Here is a 17,324-nt window from a genome sequence, read left to right on the forward strand (position 1 = left end):
TCTCCCCTTCTAGGTTCTTCTGGCTGGTCTAAGAATTAAATTGACATGAGATACATTAACAAGGAGTTCAAGAGTTTCCCACTAAACTTCCTTATGGCAACTGGTACAGAGCTAGTTCCCACGGCTAATGCTCTGGTAAGCTAGATTCCGTTAAAAAAAAAAAAATAATAGATTATCCCTGCTTTCACGAGAAACTTGAGCACCTTTTCTCTAAAGGCTTCCTGAAGGAATGTGTTGGAGACACTGACCCTTTTGCCTTTATCTAACCCCTTTTCTGTGCATCTGCCAGTCTATCCACTCTCCCTCTCCCAGGAAGAGAAGAGGCCCATCCCACTGGTCAGAACACAGGACGTCCACTGGACTACATTTTCCCCATTAGATAAGGTTCCTTCACCTCAAGATCAGCTCATTCCTCTTGTTTTTTCTCCTGCTACAAAGCCTGCACCTTCCCCTCTTCACCTTCCACTAGGAAGCTAACTCAGTGCAGGGCTTTCTTTGTTGACAGGTTCTTTTAAGTTCGTGGGGTAAGAAGGACTCAGCTGGGTTGCTGAACTCAGCTCTTAGCTAAGCACGCATTTGCCGAATTCATATTTCTGATAGTCTTCCAGATACACGTCATCTACAAGTAATCTGTCCTCCCACTCTCCAAACTGTATACCTCATTTCTCGCACTTGCTAATGATACTGGCTAGTGCTTCCAAAATAATGTTAAATAACAAGAACACAGTGGAAATGCATGTTTACTAACACGCTATTGGTTTATACTTTGGGGGGAGCATGTACAAGTGGAATCTGATGCCAGCAAGTCACAGATCAGCCTTGGGGAACCACCAAGCTCTATCATCTTCATCCATTTATTTCTTCAATCTGGCCTTGAGGCATCCTGCTATTTCCACACTCCCAACAGAGTATGAGGTCAGGAAAATGTCCTAAGGTTCTGTGAGCCAGGCTGGACCCCCTTGTTATCAACGGGGCGGGGAGTCTCAGCTGTGGAATGTGCTGGTACATTCTTTGGTTAGAGCCCTAATCACTTGGGCTTAGGCTATTTAAGACTGAGTTCTCCCAGCCTCAGAGCCATCATCACTCCATCCAGTGCTTGGGACAGAGTCGACTCTCAGATGCAGGACCCTCCCTGTCTCTCATCATTCAATTCTTCCTGTCACTGTCTCTGAGTGGAGAAATCAGGTTCTCAGAGATTCATATCAGCCTTCTGTCACCTTGAGTGGGGTTAGGGAGCAAAGATGGGCTTGCAGATCTGACCAGCCTGTCTCCACTGTAGATGTTCCTCGGGGCACAAGATTATCAAATGACCCAGATCAACCAAGGTAACACAGCAGCACAGTTTTTACAGGAAAGGAGAAGTCAAGCCAGAGGTGGTTGAAAATGTATTTATTTTTCTTCAAATGCTTTTTTTCAAGCAATAAATAAAAACAGACATGTTGACTTTTCTAAAAAAAAAAAAAAAACCAAACCAAAATATCCCCTAAACTATATACATCCTACAGAAATACAAGCATATCAAATGTAGAAATGACATCACTCTGAAAGATGGGGCTATTTACAGAAGTTACAAGTATTGCATTGCTGTCTTGAAGAAGCCTCTTTCTCACATGACTCAGAAACTCCAAGGAAGGGCACAGTTCCCCCGGGGGGAGGAGGGTACCTTCAAAGTGGTGGCACTCTCCATTCTGCTTGACAGACAAGGAAACTTTCAAGGTAGATCATCGACATCCAGACACTGTGTTCAGGTCCTGACAATGTTCCACAGACCAGCTGACTCTGAAGGAGCGTGAAAGGGCGCCTCGTCCAGGAGCTCACATGCCCCTTGAGCACTTGACAGAAACCACCTTGTCCCTCAGCTGAGCCAGTGACAAACCTGGCCATGGTTTCTGCGAGAAAAGCTAGCTCTGTGTTATCAAGACCTGGCCTCCAAGAGCACCTTGCCATCCAGAAAGCAGTTTTCCAAACTTGGTTACACAGGGAAAGCACTTGGGGAGCTTCTGAAACACTGATGCCTGGGTCCCTCCTCCAGAAACCCAGGTGTACTTGGTCTGGGCTGGCCTGGTAGCAGCGTTTCAAAGCCCCCCAGCTGAGACTGCTGGGCAGCCAAGGCAAACCTTCACTTTGCTAACTAAGGGCTTGGTGCCCAACGTCCAGCCTAACGGCCCCTTTCCCTCACATATTAATTACCTGTCCCACCGCCCTCTGTCCATCTTCCAAGGATTTGACATTTTTTCTCATGACTTCCCAACGCTGTGGAAACCTCTCTGAAATCAGGCTGGAATGGGCACCTGAGGAAAATGGCCTCAGGAGGCAAAGACCGAGGCTGGGAGCTCCTGGCCAGCAGCTCAGCTGAATACTGGCCTGGGGGAGGCAGGCCCATTCCCCACGGCTCCTCCAACACCCTTGGCACACAAGACGCAGGGAGGGAACTGGCAGTGTCCTTCAGTCTCTGCAGAAGATCCAGTGGGTCTATGGCCTTTTGGAGTCAATAGCACAGCTTTAATCAGTGAGAGGGGCAATTGTTTCTGGCCATTACAGAAATTTTGCATCATCGGAGATCACTACATGGGAGAGATGCCTGTTGAGACCCATCGGCCACTGGGACTGACCCTGCGGTGCTGTCTTCATCAGAGCTAGCCAAGCCACCCAAGGGGCTTCTGATGGGAGAATAGGGACCTTAACTCCCCATTTCCAATCAAGCCAGTTTCCTATTTTCTTTCTAAGAGTTTTAAGACTCACATTGCTATCAAGTACAAAGAAAACAGCTTCATAAACAGTGGTTTGACATTGCTGACAGAAGACTTGGATTGGAAAGCAGGGAAAAGACATGGCTGGGGTGGGTCCTGGGCTCCGACTGTCTGGCAAAGCAGGATACACAGGTTTTGGCAAATGCACACTCGTTCTGTAGAAAGTGAATCTGTTCTAAGCCACCTCTCCCCTCCTCAGGCACCCCCTCTTCGGGTCCACCGTTTGTTGAACCCCTGCTATTCCAGCTGTCGAACCCACTTGACCTCATTCATCACAAAACATGAAGCAACGTCCAGGAATCAAGGAAAAAGTGGAAACGTCTCTGAACAGGTCTGTTGTCCAGGAACCCCAACACCCCCCCCCCCAATGATTCAGCCAAGCAGCTCCCAGGGAAGGAGGGAGCCTCGTGCTTTTCTGAAATCAGGAATCGGGAACTCTGGTCACACCCACAACAGGGCTTGACAAAGGCAGGACAAACGATGCCAACGATGTTTATGGAAGGAAATGTCACGAATCTGATCCTGTCGGGGTACAGGGATGAAAAGGGGCATCCCAACACTGTTCTGACACTGAGGCTTGAAGTTATTTACAGGTGAGCAAGAATGTTCATCACTTAGATCCTCAGAGGGAGAAAACAAAACAAAAAGCCAAACCAAACCAAACAAAAACATGCTCCTGTTTCTAGACAAATTTGCAATTACATCTAATCTGACACTCCATAGCAACATTGTCCACAATACTACAAATTAAATAACACGAGCTTTGTCTCCCCCCCCCAAGCCCAACCCACCTTTCTCCAAAGGCCATTCCCCCCTTTGGAATGGCCCCTGAAAATGGCATTATCCCAAGAAAGGATTCTAGAATGGCACCTGAGTGTGCTCCGGGTCCCCGTCACAGGAGCCGAGCAGCCAGCTCCCAAGCAGAATCTGCCTGAGTCCCCACTCACCCTCTCCTGCCGTCCTAGACTTCCACGGGACCTGAAATAGGGTGTCCATTCCCCTCTTTTTATTCAAGATGGCTTTGAAAAATATCCACCTAAACCAGGAATTTTAAGAATGCAAGAATTTGTTGGTGTACTTCATTCCAAGAAAACCCTCTAAAATTAAAAATTATGATTTATGCAAAAGAGAAAAAAGATGGTGCTTCCACTTCCAAAAGGCTCCATTTCGGGTCTGTCTCGTCAGAGGGGCTCCCCAGTGGCCTTGCCAAGTAACTCACTGCAGAAAACTCTGAATTGCACCCAATTTTTTTAGGAGCACCTTACATTATATAACATTTCTCACAGATAATATCCAAGTTCTCAGGCAGGTCTATGAGAAAAAAAGCTCTCACCGCCAAACTGAGCATCAGAAACGGTTATATTCTCATGGTTTCAAATCGCTTCAGTGGTTCCTGTGCCTAAGAACCAACTTCCAAAGGACAGCCCACACTCCATGTTGGCGGAAGCAGCCTCCGCGGATGTGCGCATGGGTGGATTCGGTGTCCCGGATGGAGGGAAGGGGGGCGGCCACCAGCCGCGCACGAACACTTAAGGACGTCCTGATTTAAAAGTAGTCCCTTCCTTTCTTCCTCCGCCCACCTCACCCTCCCAGCTTCTCTGCGAATGCAAGTTGGTCACCATGCTGACTTGTACACACCACTTCCTAACTGCTTTGACATCTGCATGCTACTGTGCTCCGCGGATCCACATCAATATAAATATTTCTAAATTCACTGTCACTAGACTTTTTGTACTTACTATGAGGAAATTCTTAATAAATATTTTAATTTATTATTAAGCATGATTATTCACCTGTTGGTGACTTAGAAAGGAAAACCAGGTCCTAAAAAGATTTCTTAAAAAAAGAAAAAAATCCTGTAGCTACTACGACGACAAAAGGACTAAGCACACAGAACCAGGCACTTCTGGCAAACTTGTTATCTTCTGGTCTCTTTCCCTTCCCTCCCTCCCACCCCCCTTAATAAAATTGAGTGGGCACATTTGCCAGGATCTGTGGGTTTCATAACTTCAAGCCTTACTGCTTAAAAAAATGAGGTAAGAAATTCCTATCTGAAAAGTAAAACTGACACACAAACCAAACCCAGGTCTTCCCTGCCTGTTGAGGAAGCCGTTATTGCTCTAAGTTGGAGTGTTTTGTTTGTTTGCGTTAAATATGTATTCGAGGTCCTTATTGCCCTTCTCGCGGGGCCCCGCGGCTGGCCCAGGAGAAATGGATAGAAGGAGCTGGGTCGCCTGCCCCCTGCTGGTCAGTCCCGACTCGCTGCCCATACAGGGGCCCACCCCACCTGGCTGAGAGCCGACTGGTTTGGGTCTAGGGGCGTTCCGAGGGCTCTAACAGCTGGGGGAGGTGGTGATGGGGCTGTGCAGGTACGGTAGGCTGCTGGGGGCCGGGTGCACCCCCACGGAGACCGGGAAGCTGAATACGAACTGCGAGGTGGGGGTGGGGGTGGCCTTGCCCCGCTCGCGCAGGGGGCCCGACGGGCTGGCGGCCTCCACCGCGCAGGACGTGGCCAGCACCTGCGACTCGAACTGCAGCAGCTGCCCCATGAAGCTGAAGTTGGGTGAGATGATGCTCCGCCGCTGCTTGACGAACTCGAAGGCCTCCTCCAGCCTCACTCGCTTCTTCATCATCAGGTAGGCCAGGCAGATGGTGGCCGAGCGCGAGATGCCGGCCTGGCAGTGCACCAGCACGCGCCCGCGGCGCTCCTTCACCGCATCTGGGGCAGAGAGCAGTGCACAGTCAGTGCCCGCCTCCACCTATGGCGCGGGCAGGTGGCCTCAGCCAAAACGAGGGTGTGGCGGGGAGGATCTGAGAAATGTGGGCTGGGGCCCTCCTGCTGACCCACTGAAGGAAGAAACCCACGTGGGAGGGGCATCGGAATTCCACCCATTCTGAGGTAGTTTTGAGACTTAACCAAACAAATGTACTATGCTTAGGAAATGTGCATAGCTAAAGCCAGTTACATCCTGACATACAGGGAAGGGTTTTCATTTGCAGAAATGAAAACAATGGCCCAATTCTCCCTTTGTCTTCCTCCCTATCCCCAAATTATCCTCTCTGCCCTGGAGACGAGGAAAAGGCCATTGGCTCTCTTAACTAAGGGCACTTGCTGTTTACGTAAGTCCTGCTGTTCGTGTAAGTCCGTCTTCCGATATCTCTGCCCCATGCAACAGCCCACGGGCAAGTCTTCCTACTAAGGAAGAGGGGAAACGGGCCTGGATACAGCCCTTCCTAAATCCCTGCTTCCACACACCAGTTACCAGCGGCTCGCTCTCCGCTCCCATCCTCCCTGGCCCCCAGCCAGCCTTGGACCCAGCACCCCGCCAGAGCCAGCCTACCGATGTACTCGATGGCCTCCATGAACCAGGAGCTGATGTCCGCCTTGTGGTTATCCTCCACCGGGATGCACTTGTACTGGTAGTGTCCTTCAAAGTGGTTTGGGCAGTCGGAGGAGACGTTCAGCAGGGCGGTGATGCCCAGGGCGTCCAGCATGTCTCTTCGGGCAGCATGGTAGGCACTGCCGAGGTAGAGGAAGGGAAGGATCTCCACGGGGCCCCCCTGCACCAGAAAGGGAAAACACAGGACCCCCCCCCCCCCAACATCATGAGTGGAAGACAACCAGGAAGAAGGCTGGGGGACGTAATGCGGGAGAGGGAAGGCAGTCTGAGGTGGTCTTTCCCAGGCCCTGGGGAGACTGCCTGTGGACACCACCCCTTCAGGTTTCCCCATGTCCTGCTGGAGCTCCTGGACGGAGTGATGGGCTCAGTGGGACTTCTCTGGCTGAGAGCTCGGCTCTGCACAGCAGGTGTAGGCCTTATGGGCCCCGCCCGCTGGTTCATGCAGCCTGCCTACCTTCCCCGTGGCCAGTGAAGCGGCAGACGACGCTGGCATCATCCCACTGTTTGTGACACGAAGAGCTTCCACCTGCTATCACTGAGCTATTTGTGGTGTAGCTTGGGTTCTTACTTGGTTGGCTACGTCTTTACTTAGCACATCACAAACAGGTGCCATGGTGGCCTCACAGACAAGAGGAGGGATCCTGGCAAAATGAGGTCACGTTGGCTTAACTAATGACACTTCTGAGTCAGATCAACACAAGTGATCTGGGATTTGGGGAGCAGAGTTGCTGGACCCCATAAATCCACTCTTTCTCCATCTAAAGGAAAGGACTGGAAGAGGTGGACTTACAAGTAATGTCCTGGCGCCAGCTGGTTTTCTTCGGAGGAGAGTTGCCTGACCATTTACGTCCATTTAGCATTTATGACTGGCTTGTGTGTAGGGTGCACAGCCTGACTGCTGGGAACTGGGGCTGGGGTCTCAGCTGCCTGCAGAGCAGCTCACACACTACTGGCCTCACTCATCTGCCCAAAGCTCTAGAGGCTAAACCAGGGACTTGTGTCTTTATATTTGTTTCTTCAGTAAAGGAAATAATGGAAGGAAGGGGAAGAATTTCAGGGAAGGATGGGCTCTACCTAACATCGCACCCCAATACTAAGGGCTCAGCACAGTGTCCCCAAATTGAGGCACCACGTCCAAAGCCTTTAACAAGCAGAACTCTGAACAGAAGCCCCGCACCTGGTCATGCAGTGGGGTTCCGCAGGAGCTGCAGCCCAGGTCCAAGGACTCAGCCGTGCTTGGGGGCACAGCCGCTGGGATGGCTGCCAGGGCCTTGGTTTTGGAACAGAATTCTGGGTACTCGGAGGAGAACCTCTCATAGCCACCTGTAAAGGAGAAAGATGTTCAGGTTAATGGGGTCACTGCGCCAGCAGGAAACCAGAAAGAACTTGAATCCTATCCTGATTGAGGAGCGCCATTGGGAAGCTGGGGCTGGTTGCACCCATATTTGCCACTGAGTGGCGCTGTGGGCTCAGAGATAAGGGCTACGGCGACTGTCAGAGACGCAGAGACTATATTCTACCCAGACTGCATCCTGACGGCTAGAAGGAAAGCTTTAGGAACAAGACTTCGGTTTGGGATGCATATACACAAAGGAGGATGTGCAGGGGGGAATGCAGAAGGCAAGCTTTTCTTAGGATGACGACAAAGCATGGAAGAAAGAATAGCTGCTGGGGGTTTCCACAAGCACTAAGGCAGCCAGCAGCCTTGGGACCTACAAAGATGTCTGTCATCCTCCAACTCCAGCCCTTTCAGAGGTTCTCCAATGTGGGAGAAAATAAAAAAACTATGACCCTGGCACCAGCCCTTCTGGATCTCAGCAACAGAACAGATGCCAATCACATGGTCTCACAAGCAGTTGTTCCATCAACAAGGGGCCAAAATGAAAGGAAACAGGCTTAAATCTAAATAAATCCTCTTTGCTCCATACAGGTTTGGGGCAAGGGAGGATTTCCTGACCTGAGAGTTGCTAAGCTCTGGAATGGTCATCTGTGGGATCATCTTCCGTGGAAGGGAGGTGTTTTAAGTAAGAAAGATAAACGGCCAATTTCTCTGAAACAGTGTTAGTACCACGCAGGAAAATGCCGGCTGGGCAGGGGTGGGCAGAGATGCAGGTGGAGGCGGGAAGGGAAACACACCAAGAGGGACATTCAGCCTGTACCTCTGATTTTCTTGTGATCTCTGGGATCCTGCTCTGCAGGAAACTAATCATCTACTGTCAAGGTTTGGCCCTTCTTGTGTTTTTATTTTTCAGTTTCCATAGGACCAGAAATGGATTATAAATTAATCCAGTTGGGTCTGCAGGTTGCAGAACAACCATACTAATGGACCCATTCAACTGACGGTCACGGAGGTCACTAGCACCAATAAATCTTTATGACTGAGTGACAGGGTGGGTGCACTGTTCCCTATCACCGTTCATAGCAATTTTCCAACATGTCGACATGTGACAATTACTTGCCCCGAATCCCAGCCCTAGAAACTACTGCTTCAGAGAGGAAGGAAAATGACCGTTTGCCACATCATAAGGCTAACAGAAACAGGGCAGACATTTTTTCCCCTCTGACCAGAGGCTCTATTCCCCCCACCGCTCCCTCTCTCAGGATATAAATGGACATCTCCCTGGTCACAGGCCTGTGCTCCTGCTGAGTCATAATGACCAGCCTCCCTGGAGGGAAAAACCTGCTGGAGGGGCCAGTACTGCCCGCTTCAGACGTGTTGGTGGCCTTAGTGGACTTTGTGTCACAGGAGCACCCCTGCCTTCCATCACCCCCATCTGTCCCCTTTCCCTGCCAGGCTGCAAACACTGCTGTCCCAAATGCAGTGCATGGGGGAAGAAGAGCCAGCAAGTGCCTGGAGCTGAAGTTCCCACGATAGGCCTCTGGGATGCGGAACTTTGGGAAGGGCTTCCCTTTGGAGAAAGTAGAAGGAGAAATGGGTCCATCAACAAATCGAAAAGCCATCCCTTGTTATGCTATATACTTCTAGAGATTTGAAATATTTTCACTAAAATAATCTGTGTATTTATTACATCATTTGAGCTATTAAAATACATTTTTTCAAAGAGCTGTAAGACATGAATGGTACCCTCCAATGGGTCATCACCTGGACAGGCAGGCCAGCAGTCAGGCTTCAAGGTCACAGAGGAAAAGAAGCCCTGAGGGCGGCAGGAGCCAGGAGCCTCAGAGTGGTCAAGAGAATGTTCTGCCCATTGCTGAGAAGGTACAGGACAGGGCACCAGACTCAAGTTCCAGAAGAGCCCAGCTTTTGCGGTCAGACTTGCAGGTCCAGGCTGAAAGCCAGGCCTGTGAATCATCAGCTGTGCAGCCTGGGTCTGTTGCTGAACCTCTCTGAGCCTCTTCCTCATCTGTAAAATGTGATTAACAGTCCAGGCCGAGAGCCACCTGCGAGGACTGATAGAAACAATCAGTGCTCTGCACCTGGCCTCAGGGAAGCACGCACGAAGTTTTCCTTTTTTGGTACCTACGGGGGACTCCAGCTCTACTGGCAACTCCTCAGGCTCTGGACAGCTTTCTCCTCCTGGGCTTTACTTATTTTTTCCAGTTGGAGTCTTGAGAGCTGGTGGGTAGACAGCAGAAGGCCAGGTACCTGGCATTTCCTGAGCCCTGCATCCCCTACCTGGCCAGGAACATCCCCTATCTCGCAGGGTTGATCATCGGTCAATCTTGGGGTGCAGCAGACCCTGCAGAGGGGTCCTGAGCCTACAGCTGACCCCGGGGGTGTGGAGGGCAGGGAAGGGGGCAGGTGGCCCAGAGGCCAGACCAGGCCGGAGTGGGGCTGTTTGCCATCTCCCCCAGGCTGCTCATGACAGGGCAGAGACAACAATGGTCAGGAAAAGGCACCATTACAATGAAGCAGAAAAATGACTGAAAAGTCAGTCCTTCTCGGGGATCTTCAGAGAACGGTCAGAAAGGAACTAAGTGATGAAGCAGATTTATTCAAGGGACAGGAGCAGCAGAAGAGTCACATCCTTGATGGTGACAGAATGGAAAGGGTTTTCCTTCCTGAGCTGTCCCTGGCTTTGCTGGGGGTGAGGTGTCAGTGGCTAGTAGTTAGAAGGAGCATCACCAAAGGACCTCCTTCTGGGGCCACGGAGCTGCACTCAGGCCAAGACCTCGGATGAGTAGGACATGCGATGGTGGGGCCCAGAGTAGGTAAGGCAAGGTGGTGCAGCTGTAAGGGACCATTCAGTCCACATCCCAGGAAGCCCTTGGGGTCTCCCATCCACGTTAATAAAATGATAGACCCTCTTAAAAGGAAATGTTCATTATGCGTTGGTGTGTGTCCAAGCAGCAGCCCTTGAGGAAGGTGTGACCTGCCCCAGTTTTACAGAAGAGGAAACTGAAGTGCAAGGTGGCCTCAGGTAAGGGCGAGGATGGCCTTCAGCCCGCTGGTCCCAAAGCCCACTTCTAACCTGGCCAGCAGGAGCCCACCCTGCTGCTCAGTCTGCCTCCCTGGTGGTCCTTCTCAAGTGAAGAAAGAATTTTCATGCAGAAACAGAAAGGATGTGAACAGGGAACTGCTGACATTTCACCAAACTCTGCTTCTTTCCAGTGCCTCCCTGACCACAGGTAGTCATGAAGGAGTCGTGACCAGCATTTTTTAAAAATTTGACAAAATAAAATAGAAACTACTGGAAAGCATTGCGTTGACAGAGGGTGTAATTTCCTGGCCCTCCAGTTTCAGGCATGTCTGGCCCTTTACTGGGTCATGGCGGAAATGAAACTGAATGTCCTTCTGTGGGTGGGGTTGAAAAAGTCTGACCCCTGCTCTTCTCTCCTCGGTGCTTCCCCGCTTCCCATCCGAAATCTGTGTGGGGACCACAGCACAGCCCTTCCAGTAAGAGCTAGGTTTAGATCCCCACGTCTCAGCTCTGGCTGTGGGAGCCCCAGCAAGCACCTTCCCTCCTAAACCATGTCTTCTACCCTCAAAATATAAGGTTCCAGCTATACTGTCTCTAAGTCCCAATATTCTGTGATCCTGAATGTCCACCAACTACTTATCTGCAAACTGCAAACTGACAGCAGGTGCCTTAACGTCTGATTTTTATCTTCTGAACATAATTCACAATACATATGCCAATGAATTCCCCCCGGTTTTCCCTACGTCCTATTGAATGTAATTCTGTAACAGATATGCTGACTAATTGTGACCATTTTTTCCCATGTTCTTATTTAATAATACAGTCTTAAAACTCTCATTTTCTCATCTTAATTTTAAAACTTGAGAGTCTGGGGGAGGGGAGGGGAGGGGAAGAACTATAATTTTCCACCCGACTTCTTTGAGGAATAACCACAGCTACAGTTCAGTTCTGTGTTCTTTTCTTTTTCTCACACACACAGCAAGGCAATTTTCAAAGTTTCCTGAAAATGAGGACCCACCAGCCTCCCACCCATGTCTGGGTGGAGAGTGGATGAGAGATGGTCCTTTAGAAAGGGCAGGCTGGGGTGGTGCTGGTCCTCTCACCACAACAGGACTTTTAAAGCTGTCTGTGATAGGAAAGACTGTCTCGGTGGTGACAATGTCATGGATCTTAAAGTGACCGCAGCCTTCTTCTCATTCCCCTCTCAACACTCAGAATATCCCCATTCACAGATAGGCTCCTGGCCTTGCTCTCCCGGGACATCTTATCAACACAAGGCAAATGTTGCCCAGCAAGAAAGTCTGGGGTCATCTGAAGGTCCTTTGCCTTTGAGAACGTCCCTCAATGTGAGTGTTGACCTAAAAAAATGCCCCTAGAGATGCTGAGCAGTATTTACAACTTACCTAAGTGAGTTTCTTACCCTGGGACTCCCTGCAAAGACCCAGGTCCCAGGCCCGCTGGCTGACACCTGACGCCACAGTCGGGCTGGACCCAGTTTGCGGCCCCTTCCATGCTCTCTGCTCCATTCAGCCAAGAGTCAACATTCCTTCCTGTCAACCTTCCTCTTTGTTAGGCGGAACTGCTTCCCAGAAAGAAAACCAGATATCTGGTTTCAGATGTTCTGATTTGTTCAAGGAATTTCTTGGTTCCTTAAAAATGCCACCTTCTCTCCTTCCCTCAGTCCTCTGTGCAGCGCACCTTGGTGGGGACAGCCCACCTTTCCAGAAGCATCCAGGATCAGGCTGTCACTGTCAGTTTACACCTACGCCCTATCTTTAGTTGCTTGGTTGGTTGGAAGCATCCAGTTCAAATGATGCAAAGAGTAGTGAGTTTGCCTCATTCCTTTAACTCCTTAACGCCTGACGGCAGGGGTTAGAAATTTACCTTAAGGCCTACCATTTTTTGTAATTCTAACAATTTTCAGCTTCCATGGGCATTGTGTCCTATTTGCAAGGAGAAAAGCCAGTCCTTTTCCTTTGGGTGAAAGAGGTGTTTGACCTTAGCATCCCTCAGAGCTGTGCTGTTTGATGCCACTGACCTCCTGGAAATGAGGATGGGCGGGGCAAATGGACATGGAGTGAGAACAGGCAGAAGGCCTGACCCCCACCCACAGCATTCATGATGGGCCTTGGTGGCTGATTTCTCTAGACATGCAATGTCCGAGTCTGTATCTTCAGGTCTGGGGATGATTGGGAACATGAGTTCCAACCTAGAGGGAGAAGCTGGAATATTTGATCTTCCCAAGTTCTCAAAGCAGCTCCGGAACAGCTTTGAAGTCAGAACTAGAATAATACGTGACAAAGGGCATGGGCTGAGATGAATTTTAGGCAAGAGGAAAAGTAAGGTAATATTTTTATACCTGAAATCATCATAACTGACTGATGTGTTATTTGGGAATGTGAGAGGTAAAGAATGACTTCTGTTGGGGTAAGAAAATGTTCTTTTTGTCTTTCTCTACTGACCGGGGGCAAGGGAGGTGGTGAGGGGTGTCTAAAACTCTAATCCAAGGATCTTTGACAGTGAGAAAAAGGGGCTTCTATGGGGATGTGTACTCTGATAAAAACTGGAAAGCTGAAATTTCTAAACTCTCCCTAAAAATCTTACATGATTTTAAATAAAATGAGCTTAAAAAAAAAAAGTTTATCCCAAAGGGTAACTTTTACTAGCTAACAGACCAGAAAATGTGATTTGGGTTACTGCTTTTGGCAAAACTTGGGTAATATTATGAAATATAAAGGCCAGGCAGCATTTCATTGATACTAAGTAAAGTTTATTCTTAAGTATGAATTCTTGCCTGTGGTATTAATTATTAACTACCTGCAGTGAGTAACCAACTGCCCTTTAAAGTGGCAGAAATAGAAAAATTGGCTTTTTTAATGCAATTAATTGGTAAGAATGACGTAGCCTGGGGCCAGGAAGGATAACAGACCTTCTGGAAATAGCCAGCTGTTTTACTGTCCCCCCTAGGGTGGCAGACACCAGCAGTCTCCCACTGGCGTTGCGTCTGACCACTTTTACTCCACACCCACCACTGCACATGAAATGAGATGCACACAAAGGCCCACTAGCTGCAAAATAGAAGGAACAACTCTGGTGGGAAAAAATTACCGAAATTACCCAACCCCTAATCAACTCAGGCGCTTACTACAGATAATCTAAGGGGCCTGTCTCCCCATTTCCCTTTAGTTTCCTGCCCCCAGAACCCCCTGCCAGGAACCCCCATTTCCTGCCTTCCACTGGCTTCTCCAGGGAACCGGGAAGCAGGAGGCATTGCTGCCCTCCCCAGACGCACCTTCCCGCAGCGCTGTGGGAGCAGACACTGCCCATTTCTTTCTGCCCTTGCTAGGGATGCCTTTTCAATAGAAGGTAGAGAGAAGGAAGAGGAACTGTGTTAAGACTGCTTCTGCTTAGCACATAAATGAAAATAAGCTAAGTTGTATAGAATATGACCCAGTTAACCTCAAAGATGTTCTATCACCACTGCAGAAAAAGCTGGAAGGACTCTCCGCCCCCGTGAATTTTAGGCGGCTGCTTCCAAAGGCAGGCTCCTTTCACTTAGAAAGACCTTGCGGTATCTCTCCTGCCTCCTCCCGGGGTGGGGGTGGGGGGTGCTGTTCATAAAGAGAGAGAACTTCGACCCAGCGGCTCAGGCCTAAACGCTCCCCATCTCAGAGGATGTGGAGTTCAAGATACAGAGGGCCATCCTCTCTGCCCGCACCAGGTCAGACAACAGGAGGCAGTGCAGGCCTCGGGAGGAAACAGCCCTTAGATCACTCCTTTTCCGGTGGTCAGGCAACTTGCCAACCGCCAGGGGACTGTCGTTTTACCCAGAGGCTGCCCGTCCTACCCTGTCTTCACATTGGCATGTGCCTCGCGCCGGGTGGCCGGTCTGCGGAGAGGCTCTCGGTACCGATCTGGCTCCGGGCTCTCCCAGCGGGATTCGGGGTAATCAGGGAAGGGCCGGGAGCCCGAGGAGGAATCCTTAAAAATCTGTCTCCCTTCCCGGGAGTGGGGCCTAAGTGTCTGCGCACCCGGAAACCCTAGGGCGGTCCTCTCCGATTCCTTCCAGGAAGAAAAACAAAACGAACCCAGACTCCACGTGCGTCTACCCCACCTCGAGAAGGCTCCTGGGTTCAGGGACCGCGAAGGCAGGCGCGCCGTCGGGCTCCAAATCAGGAGCGACGGAGAGCAGCGCGGCACCGAGAACACCGCGGCCAGCCCCTGCCACTCGAAGGGACTTCCGTCCCTGAGACTTTCTCTCATCGTCCCCACGAGCGCCAGAACCAAGGCAAGGGAGGGCGGGCGGTGTGCTCAACAGCCCGGACCGCACCTTGGAGCTCTGCCTAGTCGAGGACCGCAGGGCTCCCGACACAGCTGGCGGCCCGGCCGCCGGGGCCCCAGGCCCCTGCGTCCTCGCCCCGCTTAGCAGTCGGTCCTTCCGGTGCAAGGCCCTTCCTGGCACTTTCTCTTAAAGCGCTTGGAGGCGAAGGGAGGAGGGTTGGGCTCAACTGGAGGTGCCAAAGGCCGCCCTCGCAGAGAAAGAAAAATCAGCAAAATCGCCTTAGTAGTTCAACCAAAGGTCAACAGCAGCATTTCCCCAGCAGCTGACAGGTCAAATGGCCAGGAAACAACTGCCGAGAACAAAGCCCCCCGCTGTTCACGGGGGAAAGCCCGGCCTGTCGGCCCTGAGCAGTGTTGTGCTTTTTGGAAGGGGCGGTGGAGAGAGCTTTCCGCCGCGCCTCCGGCCCCATCTCCTTTCCTTTAGCGGGAGCGTATCGGGGGGGGGGGGGACAGGAGGGAGGGGGCCGAGGGCGCTGGCAGGGAAAGGGGCGGCTCTTTGACGGCCAGGGTCCGAAACGCCTCTCGGCTTGGGAGGCGAGGACCCGCCGAGGGCGAAGGAATGCACGGAATGCAGCGCGAGAGGAAGAGGCGCCCCTACCCCACGCTCCCTGCCGGCTCCCTGCCGCCCGACACAGCCTGGCAGGTGCGTCCAGCGCTCGGTGCCTCCAGGTGCTTGGGTAGCCCTCTGCCCTTGCGGGGTTTCCGACTTGCAGACTTGACAAGACCTCCCCTCCCCAAGAGTTTCGCACTTACGCACGCGCCGCCATCTGAGAGTCGGGTCTGAACAAAAGGTCAGACTTCTCCGCGGCCTCAGTTTAAGAGGCCCAGTCCCGCCTTGCGTTCCCCCAAATACTCGGACCTCCAGCCTCCCGCTCCCGGAATCTGGGTCTGGCTCGAGGCGGGAGGGGTTGGCCACCTCCCAGTGGAGCTCGGACTTAACAACAGGAGGGGAGATACAGATCGCTTCACACCATCGGCAGGGCCGATCCTACCCCGGCGCTCACCCTCCTTCACCCCACTTCCCAAGTCTCGGGATCTCTAGGTCGGACTCAGTGCGGGGCCCGGACACGCCAAACCAACAGGCCTAACCTGTCCCCCTCCCCCGCACAGTTGCCCTTGGAAGCACTTCCCTGGACTGGAAGGTGGGCAACGCAGCCAAGCCGCTTAGCCCGCGAGGGCAGACCGCTAGTGGGTGTAAACAAACAGAATCGCAGGGCAGCGTGCAGAATTGCAGGTGTCGGAGGCCACGCGCCCTCACCGCCTCTGAGGACTTCAGGAGCTCGCGCCTGCACACAAACGCACAGAATCCTTGCACATCCGTGCACACACCAACACGCACAAAGGAGTGCGCGGGGATCCCGCAGCCACGAGTTCCCCCCAGGCACTTCTCCAGCTCACTAAGGCGCAGGCCGCCGAGCCCCACCGCACTGACCCTCCAGCTCGCGCCCGGCGCCCGCGTTTACCTTTGAGCAAGCAGATGTCGGTGCGCTCGGCGTTGCGGCGCAGCGCCTGCACCACCAGAGACACCGTGCTGTCCTCACGGAGGCTCTCGGCGCGCGGGCTGCGCTCGTCGTAGACGATGACCGCGGAGTAGAGGCCGGAGCGCAGGCGGGCGCGGACCTCCTCCTCAGCGGGCAGGATCTGCTCCAGGCTCACAGAGCCCTTGGCCCGCCGCCGCACGATAGTGTTGCAGCGCACGTTGACGGAGCCTCGGATGTAGCCCGCGCTGTGCGCCAGGAACGGTCTGCAGTCTAGCAGCAGGCACTTGCCGCCGCTCAGCAGCCCCAGGGCGCCGTGGCCGCCGCTGCCGCCCGCACCACCGCCGTTCTCGTCCCGGTTCATCAGCCTTTTCAGCACACTGCAGTCCATCTCCCGAAGCTCCTCCATCGTCACCATGGTCGCCGGGAACCGCGGGTGTTGGGCACGAGAGAAGGCGAAGGACGCCGGGGCCAGCTGGGCTGCAGGAAGGGGCCGGGCAGGAGCTACGGGAGGGCGCGGGTAAAAGTGGCCGCAAACTTGGCCCCCAGGGGCTCCCACGGGTGAACCTCTTCTCCCTGGTCCCCTTCCTACCGAAGCCTCGAGGTTACATAGCAGTCCGAGCGGCCTCGGGCGCCAAGCAGCACAGTGCCGAGGGGGAGGTGGCGGTGGAGGGGAGTGTGTTTACAGGAGAGGACCGAGGGCTCCCTTCAGCTGTCGTCTCTATTGTACTTTGCCCGTTGTGCTGCTTCTGCCGGCACTGCCGTTCCGGCCGCCGTTCTCCACGAACAGCCGGAGCTCCGCACTCTGCCCCAGCCAGAGTTTCCTCTCCTAGGCTTATAGATTTATTAATGCTCCTCAGCTCTCCCCCGGGAGGGGGCAGATTCATTACTACCTCGCGAGGCCCCGCCTCTTTCCATTCTGGGCCTCGCGCCCTGCCCCGCCTCCTCTCCGCTCCCCCCGCCCCGTCGGCC

The 17,324-nt window shown here is 52.5% G+C and overlaps 1 protein-coding gene across 1 annotated transcript; it reads right to left on the reverse strand.

Moving 5' to 3' along the window:
- Positions 1–1,374: 1,374 nt before the first annotated feature.
- Positions 1,375–17,196, reverse strand: DUSP4 (dual specificity phosphatase 4). The gene is made up of 4 exons (XM_010953228.3): positions 16,338–17,196; positions 7,329–7,474; positions 6,092–6,311; positions 1,375–5,469 (listed from the first exon to the last, which is right to left on the reverse strand). The coding sequence occupies exons 1-4, from the start codon at positions 16,768–16,770 to the stop codon at positions 5,084–5,086; spliced, it is 1,185 nt and encodes a 394-aa protein (XP_010951530.2). The 5' UTR covers positions 16,771–17,196; the 3' UTR covers positions 1,375–5,083.
- Positions 17,197–17,324: the final 128 nt, after the last annotated feature.

Source organism: Camelus bactrianus, chromosome 26, assembly GCF_048773025.1.
Source record: "Camelus bactrianus isolate YW-2024 breed Bactrian camel chromosome 26, ASM4877302v1, whole genome shotgun sequence".
NCBI classification, from domain to species: Eukaryota; Metazoa; Chordata; class Mammalia; order Artiodactyla; family Camelidae; genus Camelus; species Camelus bactrianus.